Here is an 18,544-nt window from a genome sequence, read left to right on the forward strand (position 1 = left end):
TGATTCTACAAAGTCATTCCTCAAACAATCAATTGCATGGTTTTAAATATTGAACATACCTTGTACTGGAACTTATTTGTTTCATCTTCATCATGAACAGTGACTGTTAAAATTGGCATTTCGGGGAGGTTTGAACCATCCGTTTCATCCACCTCCGTGAACCATTCATCTTTGGTAAACTGCGGAGGCATGTCATTTATATCTTTGACCCTTATCGATGCCGTCCCCGTGCCTGCAAGAGAATATTAGGGTGTACTGTGATAAGTGAAATATCTAAAAGCAATCCACAGGAAAAAATCAGATTCAAAATTCGAAGTAAAATGCATAAAATTAAAAAAATCATAAATATGAAAGTAGATGACAACGCTATTACATGTATGGCTTAACTAATTAATTATATGTCATAGATTGAATCAAATTGAAATAAGCCATTAAATGTTGCAGAAAACAGGAAGTTTTCAGCAGAATATCTTTTACTCAATGGGGATTTTCAAGTGCAAATTTCACTGTTGGAATCGGAATGAAAAAATGTATGATTTTAATGACAACTTCATTGATTGCATGGGTGACTTTACCTTTTAACCCCCCTCCATCCATCGCAACCACTTGTATTGAATAATCTGGAGTGCGTTCTCGGTCCAAGCAGCACACAGCCGTCTTGATTACACCAGTCTCTGGTTCGATCTCAAAGATAGGCGATCCAGTCTCTTCCTCTATTACATTCTTTTCTATAGAATACGTGAGCCTGGCATTCGTGCCTTCACTCGGGTCATCGTAGTCCACAGCGGTCATTGTCATTACAAGCATTCCTGAAAAGAAGTTAACAAAAATTAAAACAAATGCTTTGAAAAATACGCAAATAAATCATAATTAACACAAGGGATCATAAACTTCATTTGCTAAACCATTGAGTTACGAATAGGCTATGATTTTGCAATGGGACATAGGCGTAAGATGCAGCAAGAGGGGTTTTCCTTTAGTTTTAAGTAATATTTCATAGCTAATTTGCGTGGTTCATGACCTTAAAATTTAATTCAACGACATTTTTGCCTAATTACAAGCTACATTTTTGTAAACCTTGATTATCTCTGGTGACGAGAATGCTAGATTCTCACTTTATCGTTCAGTCATTTTGATGACTAAGAAACGTGACGAAAATCACCAATTAATAAAAATGTGTAGCCACAACTTTTGAAAATCTCTCGAGCATCATCCTTAAGGGAGAGGTGGGTGGGGTTTTGAAACACGTAAAAACTCCATTAGGTGAGGATCTACTTATGTGAATTTTATCTTCTCGTTTTTCGTAATTGTCGCCCGTTATGCGGTCGTGAACTATTTCAGTTATGGCTGAGATATATAAGTTGTAACATCAAGAAAATGTACGAAAAAAAAACAACACGGAAAACATTTATGAGAACAAGACACGTTTTCTTAAGTTCACATCCGTGAGATACTTACCGGCAGTTCCGTTTTCTGTCACGTTTCCGAAGTAGACGCCGTGTGGGAAGATGGGTGCATTGTCGTTTATGTCTTTCAGGTTGACTTGCACGTCCGCGTAGCCCACCAAGCCCTCTCCCCCTTCGTCTTGTGCGAAAACGGTGAACCTCCATTGGGGTCGTCCACTCGGTTGATCCCGGTCCAGAGGCTAGGGGTGAAACGAAGAAAGGCCATTAGAAATTACCAGACTTTCGACCTTCATCGATGATATTGGCTTACGTATATGAAAATAAAATGCGGCAGTGCGTAAATTTAACTCGAGTTTTTTAGCCATGGGGCTCATTATGTTTAGGGCCATTTAGAAACATTGACCAAACCGCAGTAATGAACCCACAGGTTAGTTTGACGAGTGTGGTTGAGAGTTCACAAACTTTATGGAGTGTGAAATTACACATCGGAATAGGGAAAGTAGTTTCTTTCACTGTTCCACTTGCGTTTTCCTGAGAAGTTGAGAATTCAAATTAAAGTATAAAATATTCCCTAATTAAAGTATATTAAAGAGTATCATTATATTTCCTTTGAGAACTTAAACTGATGCTTCCTTCTCTTAATGTGGGAACCTATCTTTTGAGTAATAGAGGAAAAATTAAATTTGACAAGACACCAAGCGTGAGAATGCAACCAAGAAAAAATACTTAATTTACAAAAACTCAAAGTCTATTTAAATTAGACTGTCCATAATTTCAGGGATTTACTCTTTCCTCATATATATGCTAGTTCGTTTATAACGTAATCCATACTTGCGGCGTATCTTTATGCAATAAATTATCTTTATATACTCTGGGAGTTTCTTGAATAGATAAATTTTCAAGTTTCGAGGGAACCCTGGGATTGTCCAGCAGATGAGAGTAAAAAAAATCACGAAAGTCTAACCCAAATTACGAGCCGCAGTTGAAATAATCCGGGAATTTTTCTTTCCTAACCTTCATTTCCAATTATACGATTCATCCTATTACCAGGAATTTAAAAATAATTTGCATTTAAAGTGAGACTAATTGAAAAAAGCGAAAGCAAACCAAAGTGGGTGGAAAGGTGGGCCAAACAAACTGCTACCTTCAAAACGAGCCAAAAAAAGTAGCGAGAGGAAGAGGATGCAAATGTATTCGAGCTCAACCCCTCCTCCTTCCTGTACCCCGTCCCTTCCCCTCGCCGGAACTCCCTCCGACCTCATCGCTGAATCCTACGCATTTTTTTATCCACTCCCCTCCCGCTAAGAGCTTTTACGGAAAAGCGAGCGAAAAAAAAGAGGTGGCGACCAATTTTTTGTCACAGGGATGAGGAAGGAAGAAGAAATACGGAAAGTTAGAGTCGCAGAAGAGCGGAAAATAGCACGGAACGAAATTAGAAAGCCCCACCGATTAAAATACATTTGCGACTCGACGGCCAATTTCGCGAACCAGGCAGGGCTCAAGGGCTTGCGAAAATGGCGACAGATGAAGAGCACTCGGTGAAGTTGAGTTCGTGAGCGAGCGGCTTCCTAGTTTCACGTGGAAACGTTCCCTTGCCAGTTGGAAGGAGGGTTAGCGGTCAATGGCGTCGCGTCGTGAGGAGATAAAGACTCCCTCCCACCTCAGGGCGGGCCCCGACCTCGTTGGACCCGAAGAGGAAATTTGCTCGCACTGACCATCTTCTCTGGAAATTTGGAACGTGGGAACGAGAAGACTTCCGGATGATAAAAAAATAAAATATTTCACCTCGCAAGTCAAGTTTTTGGAATAGCCCATGAAAATTAATAACAGAGAAAAGACGAAGTTTTGCTGCAATTAGTGACGCTATGCTTCGGGCAAAGACGTGCAGTATATATTGATGACGACTTAAATTTTGAAGCGTAAGAGGAAAAGGGATGAGCGAACATTGGGGTTTCTTTGTACGTGAGTATGGAGGAGAAGTGAAAAAGTAGATGGGAAAAGAGGAGATGATAAGTGAAGGGACGTTGAGAAATACCAGAGAATGGAATTCTGGGGGAAGGGGAATAGAAATTTGGGCAGCCAAGGAGGCAATCATGTCGGGTGGAATAACCAGAAATCTACGAGGACGTAAAATAGATTTTGGGGATCATCCAACACACGGCAGCCTATCTATAATAACTACGATCAAAACCAATTTCAAAGCTTAAGGCCAAGAGCCACAAGAGCCGGGCACAGTGAAGACAGGAGAGCAAAGAGAGCGCTAAGGTTCCCAGTGCATAGGAATATGAGATCAGAGATACGCAGAGATACGACTTACGGATCTCAATGTGTATGGGAACAGTTTGAAGTATGAGCGCTGTCCAGAAAGTAACCTCCGTCAGGTTATAAAAACTACACTGGAATGGATACAGAAAATTCATTTCTCAAACCTCAAAATTACATACCTCTACTATTTTTATACATATTGGCTGAACAGATTTAAGCATTTTTCATATCTCTGAACTAGTTTTCAAATTCCTTCAGTATACAATTCTGCCGCCTGAGATCGCAGCCAACCAGTGACGGCATCTTCAAGTTCCTCGTCGAGACGAGCACAAAACAAGTAGTAGCCTAACTTAACAGTCGTGTTTCCATGCAGCAGAGTCGTAGAAATTTGTGGAAAACTTTCTCAAGATTTCAGATATCTTTGCGATACGCCAGTTTCCATGGACGTTTTCATCAATTTTCATGTTCAGTAAATTGCTCTCCACTGACGGGCGGCCACATATGGCATCATCATGGATATTTATGTTCACTCTTAAACGAACGACAACACTGACGCACAACTTTTGTCACTCATCGCATTTGGTCCGCAAATAGCACAAATTTCCCGAAGCATATCAGCAGCTTTGAAGTTTTTTTATCAGTAAAAACCTTATCCCGTAACGAACTTCAAATTTGGCGGGAATTTCAATTGTATTATTCTTTTTGACTCGCAATTGTTAACAAACGACAAGCGGCACGCCCTAGCAAACACTACCACTGTGATGGTAAATACAGCGACCATTTGGCTCGCTCCACAACCTCTGACGCTACGAGAAAAAACAGGATTATTTTCTGTACAGTACTCGCACTTCTCACCACGCGAACGCACTTATGCTCGCGCTGCTAAACAATATGTGCATCCCACATTGATATCTCAAGCTACTCTTAAGTTACGCCGACAGCCCTACTGGAGATTCTTATCGATTTCAAGTGACAGCTGACGATGACTAAATTTTTCGTTCCCTACTCGCCCCGCGTAGTTGAAAAATATAGTTTGACGCCCACTCTCAAGCAAGAGTTGGCAACGAGGGTGGTTCATTTTCTTTTCACGAGCCAAGCCGGAAGTCAAATTAGTCAGTCAGGATATCCATTCCATTATGAGAGAGAGAGAGAAAAAAAACGCGTCGGTATGAGCTTAATTTTTAATTCTTTCGAACGGACCCAAAAGGTTCCCTACAGAATTGAGCCTTACCGACGGGAGGCCTGAGCCAGAGCAAAGAAAACTCGGTCTCGAGAGACCAAGCTACGAAGTTGTGCAATTTTTGGCACTCTTAATTGCTCTTCTTTAATTTTAACCACGCATTTCTTCTCTCAGACGTAACTTTGAAAGATTCTCACGATTTATCTACCTTATCTCGTCCAGAACAAAACTAAAAAACAGAAAAAAATTAAAGACCCATTTGCCATTTGTGGAAAAATTCGGGTGAATCATTCATAAAACTAGTGTTCCAGGCCTTTTAATTATTGCAGAAAATGAGATGAAACTAAAAATACCATAGGCACGCCAGAGTAAGAATTTGTTTTGTCATGTATGCAATTTTCCTCATGATAACTCTCTACCAATTCTGTTCTCTATCATCCCTTTCATCCATTCACATTTTTATTTGCACTTTGATGTTATCTATCGCCTGAAAAGCCCTCAATTCTCTCCCTCTTTTTCTTTAATTGTTCAAAGACATTCACCATTGAAACACTTTTTCCATGTCTTTCCATATGCTTATTTCTTTAGAAACTCTCTTCAGTAGCTCCTCACCTAAAACGCCCAGTTTTCTATTCTACTTCAAGCTGATAATTCGAGAATTTGAAATCTTTTTCCTCCTTTTTTAGTACCCATGTATCCATCGTATATACAGAATTCCATTAACTCTACACTCAAAACCAAATTTTCATCGAGTGGCATGTAAATTGCGTTTAGATTTAATGTAAAATTTAACCTCGTTTATAAATATCTTATTTACTGTGATGGTGTGCCCTCTCACTATGCGACGACTGCGATCTATGGAAGTTTCCGCGAGTATTATATGCAAGTTTAATTTCAATATTAAAAAAAATTTATTTCACATCTGTATTTTGATCGAGGAATGCGCAATCTCCCGTAGTTTCGATTCGTTTTCCTATGGAATAGAGATCATGAAATCATTTGATAGCCGAGATTTTCCTTTATCTACTTCCCTATTTTTATATTAATCTAGCGGAGCACAGGATCCCTAGCAAATATTGATTAATCTTGCCGATATACATTTTGAAGGGAAGTCGCAGCGTTGAACCAAGGCATATATTAGTTAGTACGAAAGGTATAAACTCATTTATCGATATTTACGATATCAGAAATAATTAACTGAAAGAATTCATAACATGTACCGTGATGTTTATGCTGAAAAGATTTTGACTCCTACTTTATGCATTGCACAGACAATATTTTGCTAACAGGTCTCGGCAAGGTACCTAGAGAGATTCTTTATTGATTATAAAAATTCAAATGACGACACAACAAATATCAGTATGCCTTATTCCATTCTTTACCCCTGTTACTTTCCAAGTTATCACCAAAAATATTCCAGACACTATGAACATAACATTTAATTGGCCCTTCATTTCTTTATTTGTTTACAAACATTTTAAGAGATTCGGAAAGTTGTAACTAAGTACCCGTACGACCAGATTCATATTGACCGTTGCCACCAGGCCAATTGCCTAATTTCAACGATAAATTCTCAAATAAATATTGGCTTAATTTAGCCTATAAATGAAAATAAGTACTCCAAAATTAGAGAGACAATAATTTCTGAATTTATTTTTACTCGCAAACCCCAAAGCGCTTAAAATGTACATTTATCTTAACTTTAAACTTCTTGCAGTCAAAAAAAAAGTTTTAGATCTCCCAGCACGAGTCATCTCCCATCAAGAGCCAAGTGACTTGGGCTGCAGCCTCCTTTTTATTTTATAGCTGATCTACAGATTCTATTCTTCTATGAAAGTCTTTGCATATGATATAATACGTAAATTCTGATGAAGAATAAAGATATAGAATTGAATATGCTCTAAATTCCTAGTTTATCAACTTGGATAAAGGATTGATACATTTGCCAATTGGTGTATCTCCAAATCGTATAACATCGATAAATAATTGCAATTTAATGATAAGCGCATTTGCAGAAAATTCTGTCTCCACCAGAACCCATCGTAAAAAAGCTTTTGATACCGGTGAAAGCGTTACTCGGTCTCAATGGATCAGCCTCGGCAGGTGCGTTCTTCGATAATATAAAAACTAAAAAAAATAAAAGTAGACTAGGCTTCCAATTACAGATCGGCGTAACTTATCAGCAACTTTTACGGGGGCAATATTACAGTAATAGCTATCAAACTATAACTTTTTCTTAGTTGAAAAAAGAGGTGCTGATTAATCCAAAATAAAACTTCTAAAAGCAATTTCCAATAAATTTGGAAGATTCATTTTAAAATAACTCTAAATAATCCTGGTGATCGAGTTTACAGCAGCAACGCAATAGAGGGAAGATTAATATAATTTAGCACGGCACACTTTACTGAAAATTTTTCGCAACTTTTCAGAAATGAAATTAAATCACGAAAAAGCTACTACCTTTTCCGGCGATAAGAATAATTTGCGCACTTCTCTCTTTCCTATCAGCGAAGGAACAGAAGTTCAGGATAAAACGTGCACTCATGTGTATTCATGTATGACTGACAATTGAAAATATCGAAAAAATTGTTTACCTTGATAAATTAATTACAGTCGCCGAGGAGATGATTCATGGAAAAATTAAATAGGCAAGATAAAAATAATTTAGAGAGGCATTTCCGGAGGAAAGAATCGCAATTGATTTAAGCGTCCATCATCTGATCGGGGAAAATTCTACAGGGTTCAGGAGATGAATGAATATCGTGTTACTTTTGGACCTATGCGCCAATAGAAAACTTACAATTGGATTTGACAAAAGAAATCGCGGAGAAATAATCCGGTGCACAAATGATTCACGCACCAGATGAGCTCCTCGTTTCACTTTTTGATTTTATTACATAACCCATCATTCCAAAATAAATAAGAATAATTTTATTAAGGTTCAGTAAATTTTATATACTAGCTGTAAAATAACTGTAAAATCATCGATTTTTTTCACTTAAATCTGGAAGAGGATTTAAAGACTTGATTTGATACATATGGCATGAGTATATGTATATAAATATATATAAATATATATATATATATATACATATATATATATATACATATATATACACACACACACACACACACACACACACATATATATATATATATATATATATATATATATATATATACATGCATACACACACACATATGTGTGTGTGTTCTTATTTTATGATAGATATTACCTTATAGAATTAGATGTGGTAGGTTTAGGACAGGGCACATTTTTGGTAAGGCTTCCTCAGAATGGTGGTGAACAATGCATTTTTATTCGGGATGCCACAGGCGTATATGTCTTTAATAAAACAGTTCACCAAATAATAAGCCGACAGAGACTCCAGTAAAACTGTGGGTTTAAAAAATTACACGTATAGAATTCACGAAAATCCTGTTCTGATTTCAACACAGGAGTGATAGCGAGAAAAAAATTCGAAAAAAAACAGATTTTTTTCCGGGCATTTTCTTTCTAATGGTGGAAAATCATTATGCGGATTGGTAACGTAGATATTCTACCACCGAGAAGCGACATTTTCCGAGACCGTTCCGGGAAGAATTACGCACATTACTGCACGATAGCCAGGGACCACACCGAAGATCTCAAAGAACTAACTGGCTCAGGGCAGAGAGCACTTCTATTCTTCGTCTGAAGCAATTAGAACTCGGACCCCCTTACATATTCCGCATCGGCTCTCTAAACGCTGGGCGAAGGGAGAACATCAAGGGGCAGACAGACGGTCTCCCTAAAATTCACGATTCTCCTTTTTCCCCCTCCGGTAAGGACGAGTTCCGAGCAGTGCTGGCAGGAGGCTATTTCAAAGCCTGTCGGCTGTGTGCGGCTTGTATCAGCAGATAGTCGACGGGATCCTTTTGCGGTTGATAGCTCACCGACCCTCTTCCTCCCCGCTTCTCCGTCTCCCTTCGGTATTTTGAATAAGAACACATAAACGCGGGAGTGATTATTCCCTCTGTTTAGAGAAGAGAGGTGTTTATTGCCTCGTGTTATATTCATCGCTGGTCCCATAAGCAGGCGATCCCACTAGAAAGTATACTCGTAGCAATGCAATACGCCGAACATGGAGGGGCGATAATTCAACTCATTGCGGTTGCATTGGATGGGCAACACGAAATTTGCTTTTACAATAAGAAAAATATTAGGATGCAATAAAGTCATCATAAACAGAAGTTACTTTACTGATAGCAGTTAAAAAATGCGTATACATTACATTTTAAGACAAAAACCTAAAGTTTGAGGCTAATTTTGAGGAAAATTTAATCTTAGATTTTTGATCATTTTCCGACTATAAGAAAGTATGCAAAATGGAGCATTATTTTGACAATGATTATTTATTAATTGGTAAATGCCACAGAATCAACAAAGTTTTATAGCATAGTAGAGGTAGTTTACAAATATTTATTGATAGCATATTTTTAACCTTCAAATAATACATAAATATTTACTGAGACTATCCGAGGTGTGATAGAGTGTTTTAATGCTTCAAATTAAGCTGCTATCTCGTACGGGAACCTGCGTGCTCACTAATAATACATTCACATAAAAACGTTTAAAGCCACCATAGACAACTTAGATAAATATTAATCTTTAATCATGTCGAATAAGTCCACATTTTATCTCGTTCATGTGTGGACGAAGGATAGGAAAAAACCACTCCATGCGAGTTCCATTCCATGAACTCAAATGTCATTGCTCAAAATTCATTACCTCATCAAGTGTCATAAGCATTGCATACACAAAGCATAAAACTGAAAACATATCATCATTACGCTCATTCCTGCATCGTTAAAGCCATCGGTCTTTTTATGTGGCAAAAGCAACATCTATGAACATTTTTATTGTTTTTTGACACCAGATCGGGATTAGAATTAAACAGTATCACTACACTGCGCGACGTGCTTGAAAAGTCAGTTATTATTATAGCGAGGTTGTCATTCTCTCGTGGAACACAGTGAAAATCCAGTCATCTTTACGACGTCGTCAACTCCAGAGCGTGAATAAGCTTATTCCGATTGTGATAAATGGTTTCTTTCACGTTTCAACTGCCCACAGTGAAAAACTCAACGAAATAGTTTAGCAGACTTACTAAACCTCCAAACAATGACATGGCGAATACGAATCTTTATGATTAGAGTGGTCGGTTGGAATTGGAGTTTGAACGACATTTTTTCAAAGCGATTCCTCTGTTTAAAAAAAAGAAATATGAAGGCAAATATAGGAGAGATAAAAAGAAAACAGTGGACATATTTTAAAAATTCCAAAGAAACTGCGGGAGATGCCGCAACAGTAACTTTTAACGGAGTCATCCGCTAATGTGCATTTCAATGCAACAATTTCAGAGCGTAAAAATCATTCGCCTTGACTGGGACTCGAACCCAGATCCCTCAATATCCGGTCGAGTGCTTTAGCCACTTAAGCTACCGAGGCGTCCTCTTAAACTCTGAAATTTTGGGGCTAATTTAATAAAATTTCAGAGTTTAAGAGGACGCCTCGGTAGCTTAAGTGGCTAAAGCACTCGACCGGATATTGAGGGATCTGGGTTCGAGTCCCAGTCAAGGCGAATGATTTTTACGCTCTGAAATTGTTGCATTGACATATTTTAATGTAAGGAGGTCGGAAGTTTAAAAAGCAGCAAGTTCCCTGAAAGAGTATTTCCATTTCCAGTAAATGAACAACACTCAATTGTAGCAACCTCTTTGATTCTCTTCGAGCCCATTTCCAGGAGGAAACAATACCCAAATAAATTGAGTTAAAGTCGGTAGTTGTGGGACGATCAAATAAGTAGCGACACAATTAATCTTTCTTAAGTACAATAAGATTTCATGAGAGGGTGACATTAATATTACCAGAATTATTTACTTAAAATACACATAACGAACGCATTAATTTGTGCTTAAATGGTGACCATTATCTTCTCCATGTTGGGCCTGAGATTTATAAAATTAAGTCATTTTCATAAATCCCATTTTGACAAACATAAATGAAATTTAACATACTCAACTAGAAAATTTATGATTGGTGCCTGAAAGTCAAAGAAAAAGTGTTTGGCATATGTTTTTTGTGTTTGATTGTGCAACCTTGGAATGCATTTTTAAGATAAAAGAAACCTTTTTAGCATTACCATGAATTATTATTGGCACATGGGAAAAGGATATGCATCGAGGTCGTTCGGTTGCATAAATTATTTATTTTGCGAAATTGATTCTAAAAAAAAACCACAAAACAAATTTAATTACCATTAAATATTGGAACTTATTTTGATTATCATATTTCATTATTAAATTTTAGAACTCGCCTATGTGCACTTGCAAAAAAGCCCTCAGGGAAATTTCAATAGCAAAATGAGAGAAAACAAATTGGAAATACGACCTGTGGGTTGAAAAAAGTGATTCTCTGTATATTTTATGCCTTGCATTTCCGGGCGAGCATTTGAACGAGCCAATCATTGGAACCGAAACGGAGAGAATGATGTTGCCCTTTCTCGCAATGCTTCCGTTCGAGGAAGGAAAAAAAGCATGCATTTCAAATGAACGAGTAAAATGATACAAAAAGGAAGAGAAAACTTAAGTTTCTGCCAAAATAATTATATTATTTAAGATTCCGAAGCTTAAGTTAAACAGTAAAATTTCATTTGAACTCATATTTTACTATTTAGCGAATTAAATGGATATAACTTCAGACACTCTCGAAAACAATCTTACATCAATGATTATAAAGTTTCTCTCGCCGCAATTATGACAGCGAAATTTGTTTCTAAGGATAAACCTGTTATTCCTAAGTCGTTCTTGATGCGTAAATTTACGAATTATTCCAAAAAAGGTTTTTCTCCTCATTTTACTCCTATTACCTACTGTAAAATGGCAAAGGTATTTCTCTATTATAATCCAAGGAATCTGTGAGATATTCAAAATCAATCAAAACCAACGGTTATTAATCGTTCGGTCTCTCTTATGAGCAATATGCAATTGAAATGCCTATCGCAATTATTTTGAAACATGAAATGTTAGTTTACACAACATACAATGCTCTATCCACCATATTTTTGAGTGAATACTTTAAATCATCGAGTGTGATAAAGACTGTCAATTAATTACGTTGATGGTCATGAAAAACATCTTTCTCACCCAAAAGAGAAGAAAAAGCTTGCCTCATTCGGAATTCCACGAAAAAACTAAGGAGAAACGGTACCTGAAAGTTAAAGCCCGGCAAAATCCACCCAAAGGTCAAACTAAAGAGTTTGTCATAAGAATAAAACTTCAATGCATCAATCGTTAAGTTACATCCTCTTTCTTTAGGAATGTTTGTTGGCGAGGAAGTTGAATTATTGCGTCATCACTCTTTGATAAAAATGCAGTATAACTGCTGTTTTAGTCCTGAGAACAGTTATCATCGAATGAAGAAAAGATAGTCGTCTTATATACATTTTTACATCCGGGGAAGGAGGGGGTGGGTTTCAATCCCTTCATCAAAAGTACATCGAAACCGGATTGTCCTAATAAACTTATTCAGTGGATCATTGTTACTATCATTTCTTTATTATGTTCAGATTACACAACATCACGCTTGAAACTACTCAATTTGAGTTATAATCGAAATTCTTTTTCCCTGTAAATCCTTGGTACCATCTAGGGCTCGAAACCATTTGGGGCAGAATGAGACGTAAGCTCATTTTACTCCTCTATTTCCTTCCCTCTTCCCTTTTGACTCCGCCTCCCACTCTGCCCTCAATATTTTGACGTCTCTCGCAGCACTAAGGGACTCGGCGTTCTAAGAGTATGTCATGCTTCGCCCATCGTGGAATAATTCAGGCGCGGCACCAGGTAAAGGCGAGGCGAATATACTTCCGGGGTATGGATGCTCTCCGAGCAAAATAAAAGAATGAACTATAACAAGGCCATAGGTTCAAAATAAGAATTTCTGATGGATTTTACCTAACGCTCTAATTATTTCATCAGAATTGTAATACGCGTACGTGATTACGCTTTTTATTAAACAAATATTTTTGTACCGAACAATCGGAATGTTTATACGATTCTACTGACATCCCCAAATATCTCCAGGCAAAGCCACAGTGGATGAGGCAACAAGCAATTTTAGCTCTTTGGGAATGTGTACGCCTCAATTAATAATGAGCAGGGTCGGGAGAGGTTTAAGGGCAGCTGCGCGAACTCACTGAATTTTTTCTACATTATATCCTGGCATTAATTCATTACTATTTCATCAATTGGGAATTAAATTGGCGTTGAATGTCATATATCATTAATTATTAAGTTGCAAAATCCCTCTCAATTAAAATTGGAATATAATTTTTATGCAAAAAAACCCGTCGTGACGCATGACGGAATAAATGTCCACTTTTCCACAAATATGTAAAATATCAACAAATCTCACATTTCCGCACGTTTGGTAAGTACTTTTCAAAACTTTAGCATACTCGTATATGATCTTATGGAATAATTTACACCTAAATACACGCCGTATTTAAAAGATAGTAAAACTATCATTAAGGATGGGTGCTGTATTCGACCATGAGCTATTCTTCATGGCCAAGGTCTTTAAACGATTCTGAAAAAGGATAGTATTCCCGACGAAGAAAAACCAGAACGCAGGCTATAAAATAATCATCGGATAACATTAAGTTTTTACAGAAAAAAACACCTGTTATTATATTATGTTATAATTAAAAATGAAATTAAATAAAAATATATTTCATTGAGATATACTAAAAGAAATGACGCAAAAACTTTAAGCGTTAGATTAATATGTCTGGTATGGATTTCGATCATTAGATATCATGCAGATAACTTAGATGTTACCATGACCTCGGACATAACATTGAAAGTATAGTATATCCTGTTATGCTTAGAGAGAACAAATATTTGCCAAGCGTCTAATTGGAATACATGTAAAGAGAATAGAACGTAAAGAAAACAAGCTACTTCTCCTCAGTGAGGGCGTATTTCGAAAATGCCGCAAGCTTTAGTGGTCTATTACAGCAAAAATATCATCCAAGAACTGAACAGATAACTGAGGAAAGTTAACGGAAAAATTACTTTAAAAGAAAATGATACGACACGGAACTCGTAAAATAAGAAATTCGAGTCTCTATTGGTTAAAGAACTCAATGGTAGATTATGCTTAACGAAAAGGTATCAATTTTGCCATTTTACTTGTGTCATCCAAGCCCCGCCCTACACTTTCAGCACAAACCATAACGACAAAGTAGGACAGACTGCCGAGAAAAAAAAGTCCTACCTGCCGTTTTTTTCTATGCACAATATTGCAAACTCTGGGCACGTGGAAGGTAACTCTAATGCTTGAAAATTCATATTATAAAGCACATCACCACTTTATAGACAGCTCTGTTCATGGTTGCTATCCTAAACACCCTGCCACCTGTAACATCACATTGGATTGCGGCGCAATTAGAGTAAATAAAAAAGATATGTTGCGAAATAGCAACATTTCCACGCTAAAAAAGATCGGAAAATAAAAATTATTAAAATAAAAGTCACTTTGAGAAGGAATTCAATTGGAATAAAGTCCACAAAGAGCTTAGAAAAAAGTGTATCGCTCTTGTTTGAATTACAAGGAACACTTCAATACAAAAACCTTCGATTTAATGGCAGAGATCATAACAATTGTAAAAATGAGAACAACGGACATTAAATATGGAAGGGCATGCTATTAGTACTAATGAAATAACGATTACTTCGCGACGGACGGGAATCATATTTAAAACAGTCTAGGTATCTTTCCCGAAGCAACACAAATTTTGAAAAGCTTTTGGAGTCTGTTTCTTCTTCAGAGAGAGCAATTTCTCACTCTAACAATATTATAATTTTAATTTCACTATGTTTAGTTATGTAACCCCGTATTGCAGAAGAAGAAATCTGAAGAAAGTTAACATTATTCCCGAAAACAAAGGATTTGTAGGAACAAAATAAGTTGCATAATCGCCCGTCATTTATTTTGTTCCCTTGACTCAAGAAAATGAATTAAAAATAAACTGTTGCACTAAAATATTAGGCCAAAGCCGACACTGTAACTTTTTGCTCTTCTGATAAACCGAAGCTATAGGAGGAAATCTTGAGGTTGAGGGATATCGGAAAAAAATCGAGAACCATATTTCATCTCGTCCTTTTGTTTGCTAATCACATAAGTGAGGAATAATTTTTCCCTTCAACATAATACTCCAGGTAACTAAATTAAAAGCGGCCAAATGCTGAATCTAAAATTTCGTGGAACGTGATTGATTTAGTCGGGTACATATACATACATTCTATATTGGGGCGTGATTTCACATTTACAACCGAAGAGTGCTTGAAAAAATCTATTGAAATGAACGTGTTCAGATAAAATCGTAGGATTTCTATTGAAATTTCTCAAGAAAGAAATTGCGACAGATTTAAGAAAAACTGACTAATTTTAAATTGTGACAAATATTAATAAATTACGGAAGAAATTGCCTTGGAGATATTACTACTACCACGAAACACTTTCATCCTTCTTCGGCTTTTGAATTCAGAGATATAATTTCAAATATTCAACGCATGTAATTACTGCAATAACCTATTTTATACGGTTTGAAATAATTGAACTAAATACTACTCCGACGTTTTGCTAAATTTTCTTGGCCTTGCACACAGGGTGGGATTATCAGTATTCTAGGGAAATATTAACACAATTAGGAAAATTTAGTTGTCCATGATTTTGAACAGATTCATTTTAAAATGAAAAAATAATAAACTGTGCGTTGCATATTTCCTCGTTCACCCAGATTTACTGCTCGTTTTGGTTGATTAAAAGTCAATGGCATTATACGCGGCAGTCATTAAATCCCATTTACTACATTCTTGAATTCTTGACACTAGCAAAAGCAGTTGCAATCCTCTTCTAATAGCATAAACTATACATACGCTCAGTATAATGTGAGTAATAATTATATGATTAAACGTAAGTATCAACCGCTATCGTGGTGATTTATAATTTAACTGACGGAAGAATACAATTTTCTGGACAAGTCGAGCCTTCATTACGGAAAACAATAGGAATAAAATATGGTGGATCATATTTTGGCTAAAAATGCAACTAAATTCAACTTCAGCTTCCTTGCAAGGTAAACTTTTCTACCGGATTGTAGTTGAAGCTTATCTTAAAGAGTTTTATCCGGTAATTACCGTTTGTAAAATAGCATAGTCATATCATATATGGTAAGTTCGACGTTTTTCCATAAAAAAAGCTTAGTTGCAGGAAGAAATTTACTGGAGAACTATCTATGAAACCTCATGCTAAAAGAATAATGGCCATCTTTCTTTCCTATGGATGCAGTAAGGTTCACCCAGAATTTTGATGCATGATGCACGAAGCGTCAGTCTAAGTAAAATGTGCGACAAAAAATAGCATGAAAAACAACACTCGATGACATACTTTTCAAAACCAAGCAAAGTAAAGAAGCGTTTGACTGGTTTCCCATAACTCCGACAAAATCTTTTCAATTGAACTATAGTGAATGTTTAACAATTAAGAACTGATGACTGCGGCGTCATGAGAAATGAAAGATTTAGGAACGTTCTTTTATCCGGGCTGCAGGTTATGAAATCAGGAAAGCAATTGCCCACCTACCGGAAAACAATGTTTAGAGTTTCGCACCGCCTTCCTGGACGATTATTTTGAGAGATGAGTTTTTTATGCTCGCGTGGTTTCATTTTGCGAGTAGCGAACTTACCAGCGGCGTCAGTGCCGCTGGTAAGTTCGCCACTCGCGGTTTTTGGCCTTTTTTGGACTGACCCTTTTAATTCTGTTAAAAAACTATTCCATTGGGAATGGCAGAGGGGAGGAGGGCGGGGGGTGATTGTCACACTGATTACGAACGATACGACTCCCACCGTTTACGCCGATAGGATCGGCAACTGATAGGCCTCACACCCAAAGCCACACAACCGTGACACGCTAATGGATGTCACCTGCCACCAACCTTCCGACGGGGGACTTGTCGCTAGGAACGGTGTGAAGCGAACCGCTTCACTCCGTGCTTTTTTTTATTAAAAAATCATTTTTTCCCGACGATGTCTTTTTCTTTCTCTCCTCTCTGTTTTGCTGCAGTAACGATCCTCGCGGTTCCTTTTGTATTTGTACACAAGGCTACCATTAGCCGGTCTAAACGGAAAAATACAAAACGATCAATCCACTTGATTTATCAATATAATATGTAGGATTTCCGGAGTCGGAATTCAGATTTAATTATTCATTAATAAAGATTCAAAAATGAATCGAAAATAATTCACACGTTCACACGATGTTTGACTTACCTAGAGAAAATAGGATTGCTAGAATAGGGGAATACAGTTCTGATTCAACGAAATTATCTTTGTAGCTCTCAACTTTTTGATTATTTGCAATCAATGGTACTAATCTCAAAGATTTCATACCCCAGGAGAAAAAAGGGTACGGCAGTGAATGGGTAACGATTAAGAAACAATAAGGCCAATTAGGTTCCCTTAATAATTACATCGGAATAATTTTAAAGCTTTTAATTAAAAAATTCAAAGGATACCTGTAACTCTATGGGCTCACCTGACATTTCGATTTTTCAGCGCCAATTAAATATATAAATTAATCAGCATGATTCATTTCCTTGAATTATATAGAGCTACAAAAACCCTATCGTATCAGTTTTCTGAGCCAATCGAAAAGCCCAGGCAAGGACGTTCCACTACACTAAATTTGACAATTCGAAAAATTAACAGTTTCCCCGGGAAATGAATCAAGCATGGGAAACTCGCGAGAGATCAGGCTAAATGACCACTCACTACACAAGGAATACAGATCATGAAAGCAAGGGCCCCCAAGAGTTCCACACCAAGCCCCAAAACCGAATTTTGGTCTATTTCAATTACGGCAGAACAGCTTGAGAAAACCATGGGAGGGGGGATACGAATTTATATTCATTAAAGAGAACTCTTTTGGCCTTGTGTTCTTATTTCTAGCGCCTGAGAGTAATTGCAAGAGAGAGGCTGTGAGTGACGGGAGGAAATGGGCTGAGGGTGGGGAAAAGGAGGGGAGAATGATGAAAGAAAGAAGGAGAGTGTGTGAGGGCAATGGTCCGCGACTGAAGTACTAATTTTCGGGGTTCCTGGAGTAAATCCCGATTTTTACGCGGACTAAAAGTCGAGTGAGAGTTGGAAAAAAGGGGGAGGGGGTGCTCAGTCATGGGCCTTCGAGATGAGATGAACAAAGAAAGGAAAAGTTAGCAAAAAGAAAGTGCATCAATTTTCAAAGGAAAGGTTGAAATGAGGGCGTGATGAAGAGGTACACCGTGCGTAAGGTGATCAGGAATAATAAAGAGAGATTGGATTTTTTCGAAAGTTAAGGATACGTAAAAGAATAAAATGGTGGAAAAATTAGGAGACAAATGAGCGGAAGGTGTTCCGGAAAGGGAAGGAAAATTAAATGAAAGAATATGCTCAAAGGACGGAAGCAAATTCGAAGTTTCCGTTCCACGATATTAAGCAGACTGAACAAAGAAATGAATCTGTATAAAGGTGGCAACCGAAGGGGAGGAAAATCTCCTCTATGCAATCGGCATAGTGCGTGTGTGTGTGTCTGTAATTAATGAGTTTTCCACAT

The 18,544-nt window shown here is 37.2% G+C and overlaps 1 protein-coding gene across 1 annotated transcript in view; it reads right to left on the reverse strand.

Moving 5' to 3' along the window:
- CadN (neural cadherin) overlaps window positions 1-18,544 on the reverse strand; it is a 1,574,690-nt gene that overhangs the window by 19,583 nt on the left and 1,536,563 nt on the right. The window contains exons 20-22 of the mRNA XM_071591874.1: window positions 1,459-1,645; window positions 576-809; window positions 60-232 (exon numbers count right to left, since the gene is read on the reverse strand). Coding sequence (XP_071447975.1) covers window positions 60-232; window positions 576-809; window positions 1,459-1,645 — 594 coding nt within the window. The remainder of the gene's footprint in view (window positions 1-59; window positions 233-575; window positions 810-1,458; window positions 1,646-18,544) is intronic.

The sequence above is a fragment of the Hetaerina americana genome, unplaced genomic scaffold, assembly GCF_022747635.1.
Source record: "Hetaerina americana unplaced genomic scaffold, ioHetAmer1.1.p SCAF_5, whole genome shotgun sequence".
In the NCBI taxonomy this organism is placed as follows: Eukaryota; Metazoa; Arthropoda; class Insecta; order Odonata; family Calopterygidae; genus Hetaerina; species Hetaerina americana.